We start from the raw sequence: 5,686 nt of genomic DNA, 5'->3' as shown, positions 1-5,686 counted from the left end.
CACACACACACACACACACACACACACACACCACAGACATATGTTAATTAGAGAGAAAGCAAGTAGATAAAGACAGAACAAGCATCAGACACAGACCCACACACACGTAGTCCTATGAGTAATGACAGAAGGTCATGTGTGCAGTGCACTGGAGACACTGTAGTCTTCCCAGGGAATGTTGATGGATCGTGTGGATCTAGAAGAAGGAAAGTCATTTTTTTTTATTCCTCTATTCCTCTGCAGACAAACAACCAATCCCAGGTGTAATGTAAGTTTGAGTGTTAAATCTAAAGCAACGATTTTTTTTTTTTTTTTGGAATCAAACCTGATAGAATGTATCTATCATTTTAGGAGAGCAAACGTAAGATTCTTTCAAAAGAAAAGCAGTTTCCATAGAGGGAAAAATTAATGGTACTCTAGAAAAGGTGAAAAAGAAGTATTCAATATATGTATGCGAAGAATTGGAAATACATATCATAAACACAGATACTCCAATGGAATAGTAAACAATACTTAACGGGCATTTCACAAGGCAGTTGTAGGCATTGATGTGGCTAAGGTTCTCAGCACCATTGTTCATCTGGAAATTGCAAAGAACACTACAGTGCCAATGCCCACCCTCCTCTCCTCAATTTCACATCACCAGATGCCTACCAGCCTATCTACAATAACAAAATCTAGCACTGACAAGAGTAACTGGATCCAATGAGAGTAAATTAAAATGTTCCCTTTACTGTGTGCCTGACAGTATTTCCTAAAGTTGAACACATCTGTTCCATTGCTCAGCAATGTAAACATGAAACAATACGTAAACATAGGCACATACAAACATACGTTCAAGGAACGGCATCTAAAGAAAATTTCCAAACACTGTTCAAAACAGCCTGAAATAGGGTACCACTCTTGTTAATCAGCAAGACAATGGATAAGGCAAGAATTTTGATGGGAGTAGAAATATAAAAGAGACTCCTTGACATCCTCAGTCTCCTCTTTCCCTGTCCCCATCCCCTCTCCTGACAAGTTACTGCTCATGACGCTTCCTTTCTTTCAGTCCAGGTCAGAGGCCCATTATCTCTCCCAGCATTTCTGCATCAGAGTCTGCATGCACCTAATCTCCTGGATTTCCCACTTTAATGGTCTGTTCTATTTTAGTTTTAAAAATTATTTCAGTCAATATACTTCAATTATATTCTTCCCCTCCTCCAAAGTCTCCAAGATCCTCCATACTCAACTTTATGATCTTTATCCTCCCATTCTCTATTTGAAATGAAACAAAAGACACTTCTTAAAAAATAAAAGAAAGAAAATCTAAACAAAAAAAAATGCCAAAACAAAAAGAAACCATGGAATCAGTTTCCTATTGGCTAACTACTCCCCGACATGATGCCTGCCCTGCTATAACTGATATGCACAGTGACACTCTATTGCAAAAGACAGATTCTGCCTTTCATAGCAAGTATCAACTGCGAATAGCTTCTATTTAGGGGCGGGACTTTGGCTCCACTTCCCCTCTCAATGCCGGCCATTTGTCTGCATCAACAAGTCCTCCATGTGACCGCTGCAGCAGTTTTTAAAGAAGCCACACTGATCCCGTCTGTTCCCTGTTAAAATCCTTTTAAGAGCTCCCAAGCCCTGTCCATTGAGTCAGATGTGCAGGTCATTCCTAACCTGCCTGCCTGTCAAGACCCAGAGATCGCCTGTCTCTTCTGTCTGTAATCTCTCCATGAACAAATAAATCTCCATGCAGGCACTCTCATACCTTAAGAGTATGCTTCTGCCTCTCTCATACCTTAAGACATGTGGCTAGATTCTCATCATAGAGAGGGGACCACCTCCTGTATTATGTGACCCACACTGTATCCTCAGCAGGAGTCAGCTCAGATGTCCCTGTTATGCTACCACATCCCCAACCTAACCCAGGTAGATGGCAACCTGCATTTCTTGTTCATTGTCCAGGTGCAATTTGAAGAATCCTAAAGGGTCCTGATATCTATTTTGACACCAAACAACATGGAGAAATGCTACATTACTCTTTTGTTGACTGAAACTATCCCAGCCAGCAGGATGCGAACTCGGGTCCCTGAAGAACCTAGGGGAGAGGAATGAAGGGGCAAGAGACACGAGAAATGATGGCAAGACAGGATTTCTGATCAATCCGTCCCGTTTATTATTTCCTCAGAAGCTGTTATATAGCAAACGGGCAAAGGGGGGAAGGGAAGGGTGTCAGGAAACTCAGGTCTGCTGGAATTCAGGTCCTGAGACATCCCTAGCTGATAAGTAAATACTGAGGGTCTCTGATTATTGACTAACAAAGGAAAATGCTAATTGATTCCAGAGCCTGGTGCCTGCAGATCTCTGCTAGAAGATAAGATGCCAGGTTGATTTCCTAGACCCTGCAGAGGGGATAGAGGTAAATATTTTCCTTAACTTGTGAGCTTAAGATGACTGTAAACAAAATGCAGATCTCAAAATACAGGTCTTTGCTTCCGGCATGAAACCCCACACAACTAAGAAAGAAATGCTTCTGATGGAGTATATCATATGGGTGATGCCCTAGCCTTTGCAATAATAAAGAAGAACAAATACTTACCGGGTAAATAATACATTTCAGCTGTTGTGGTGCTAACTTTAGTTTAAAATCACAAGTTCATGGAAGGAAGTGTTCTAAACTGTGTGTTACAGGTGAAAACCTACTGCCTAGAGAGAGCGTCTTATTCCAGATTACAATCTCGGCATTGGGGAAGTGGGATTTGAGTGGTTTGACAGGAGAGCCGGGTTCTCAGTCACCTTCTGTGCTTCTGGAACACAGGATCTAAAGTGCAGAGGTGAGGAAGGCAAAGTCTTCACATTGTTCACCTAGCTGAGCTTATGGAGACTCAGCACAGGCCAGAGCCCCCCAAGGACAGAGTGGGAAGGAGAACCACAGACCAGATCTCCTGAAGAAATTTCCCCTTGTGTCTGAATGTGGACAGCCCTGGGATGTAATAATAGCATAAGATTCCATGGGAAAATATTTGAGGTGTGATTTCTAGAGCACTGTAACACCATTTAGTGATCCACAGCCTTTTGTGATTTCCTAGCCCAGTGGTCTTTGACTTGGCTTCCAGTGTCCCTCCAGGACTGCTGGTCCAAGTCTCTGAGCCCAACATTCACAGATGAAAACTTCATGGTTGATTTCCAAGCAGAAAAAGGTGACACATGGTAGCTCCAGCCTACAAAGCCAGCATCTGTAAGGTTTAGGTTGAGGAGTCTAAGGATATACTCGAATATATAGAGAGTTTAAGGTCCGTCTATGCTACAGTAAACTTATAACTTCTTTCCACCCAAAACCAATCAAGGTTATTCTACCCACAAAATATCAAACTGTGTTTCTATGTTATGATATCTCCTTTAAGGAAATTGGCCACCACTGCTTTGTCAGGGATATGGCTTTCTGCTTCACTTGAGATCTTTGAGCCCAGAACGCCACACTCTCTTACTCAAAGTGTTTTGAAACAAATGCTCTGTGCATATAAATTTAAAAAGAAAGAATGGAAGAAGGATATAAGGACACAAGGTTGATAAAGAGAAAAAAGAAATACAGGCAACAAGGGAAGAGGTCTGGGGAGTTTGAGATGTGTGCACAGAGGAACTGGAGATGGATGGCTTGACCAATTATTATCACTAAACCCACAGATGCCTGAACAACACCCACGAGTCAAATGCCAGAGACCATCTTACCAGTTGAAAATCCAAGGACTGTGTCACTAACTAGCTGTTTCTTTCTCTAACAGGAAAGAGAATAAAGGGGCAGCCCCCTGAAGCACCTGAGTCCAGAGTGTCAGGATTCTAGGCAGCTCAATCTCCAGAGAAATTCAAAGGTGCTGTAGATGTTGAGGGTTGGGTTTGTCATTTCTTCTGCAAGTATGCCAGTACCAGGTGCTGAAAATGACATCTATAAAACCCTGCTTAAGAAAGACAAGCTCAGACATCTTCACCTTTACCCACTGGGAACAGATGCGGAGTTTTTATAACTCTGCCTCCTCTCTGAGACACCAAGGGGAGCTGGGAAGGGGCATTTCTGTTCCCAGTAGGGATGCTACAATGATACACTAATACTGTCAACAAGAGCAGTACAGGAAGACTCCTGGGAGAAAAGCAAGGGGAAACCAACTCACGGGTTGAGGACTGGTGACCTTTTCTAGACTAACTGGGGAATAAGAGCAGCTCAGAAGTGAGGAGTTGGGACCTGGTCTTCTGATACACAGATCAAGGACTTAAGTTCTCATTCTGATTCCTCTTTTACATGGAGCCCAAACCTTGAGCCCTGACACTCAAAGAGACCTTTTTAGGTCACAATCCTCTTCCTTCCTCAACTACCTTGGGATAAATTAGAGTACTCCCTTCTCTGTCATGTAATATCTGATGTAATATCTGAGAAAGTTACTTGGTACTCTGGTGCTAATTAAGGGTTGACTACAATGGGGACTTGAGCTATGAGAAAAAGCTCACGTTGGTTTCCAAGCACACACATGGCAGCTCACAATAATCAATATCTCCAGTTCTTGAGGGTGTGGTGTTGTCTTTTGACCTCCTCAGGGACCAGGCATGCATGTGTTGTACATACAAATGTGCAGAGAAAACGCTCATATAAATAAACAAGCATAGTAGCATGGAAGTTAGCAGTGACATCCCATGACAGTGGAGTGAGAAAACTCTCTGAAGGGATCATCTCTCTTAGGTGCAAATAAGAATTTGGATGAAAATTTATGAAGCTCTGGAGCATGTTCTCTTGAACTTGTTCTTATTCTGCCTCAGTTGCTCCTCCTGTAGAATTCCAATAGTAACCTCTTTTCTTCTAGGCTGGCTAGAGGAATAAAATGCCATGATGTCAGTTCTGGCCAGTTTTCCATGCCTGGAATCTGGCAGTTGTCTTAATTTGCCTTTCTCTGATGGCTAAGGATGTTCAGCAATTCCTTAAGCATCTTTCAGCCCTTTTAGATTGATCTGTTGAGAATTCTCTCTTTAGGTCTCTACCCCATTTTTTATTGGATTATTTGTTCTCTTGGTGTCCAATTGAAAGGGTTCTGCTCTGTAAATGCATTCAAGTGTACTTCCTTCTCTCGCTTCTATGAGGTTCAGCGTGGTTGGTTTTATGTTGAGGTTTTGATCCTCCTGGACTTGAGTTTTGTGCATGGTGACAGATATGTGTCTATTTTCATTCTTCCACATGTTCATATCCCGTTATGCCAGCACCATTTGTTGGATATGCTTTTTTCCCATCATATTTTTTTTGTTTTTTGTCAAAAATCAGTTCTTTGTAGGTGTGTGGATTGACATACTGGTCTTTGATTCAATTCCATTGGTCCTCCTGTCCGTCTTTATGCCAATACCTGGTTGTTTTCAGTACTTTAGCTCTATAGTAGAGTTTGAAATCAAGGGTTGTGATGCTCCAGAAGTTCCTTTATTGTATGAGATTCTTTTCGTTATCCTGGATTTTGTGCCTTTCCATATGAAATTAAGTATTTTTCTTTTGAGGTCTGTGTAGAATTTTGTTCAGATTTCGATGGACATTGCATTGAATATGTAGATTGCTTTTGGTTAGATTTTCATTTTTACTATGCTAATTCTACCTACCCAAGAGCATGGGAGATATTTCTATTTCCTGGTGTTTTCTTCAATTTCTTTCTTCAAGGATTGTAGGCCC

At 41.7% G+C, this 5,686-nt stretch overlaps 1 protein-coding gene across 1 annotated transcript in view; it reads right to left on the bottom strand.

Moving 5' to 3' along the window:
* Positions 1-5,686, bottom strand: part of LOC101981084 (olfactory receptor 2A12-like) — an 8,127-nt gene that overhangs the window by 1,660 nt on the left and 781 nt on the right. The window contains exon 2 of the mRNA XM_005353425.1: positions 4,074-4,126. Within this exon, the coding sequence (XP_005353482.1) occupies positions 4,074-4,126 (53 nt within the window). The remainder of the gene's footprint in view (positions 1-4,073; positions 4,127-5,686) is intronic.

The sequence above is a fragment of the Microtus ochrogaster genome, chromosome 10 (genome assembly GCF_000317375.1).
Source record: "Microtus ochrogaster isolate Prairie Vole_2 chromosome 10, MicOch1.0, whole genome shotgun sequence".
Lineage (NCBI taxonomy): Eukaryota > Metazoa > Chordata > Mammalia > Rodentia > Cricetidae > Microtus > Microtus ochrogaster.
This window is presented reverse-complemented; position numbering and strand designations above follow the sequence as displayed.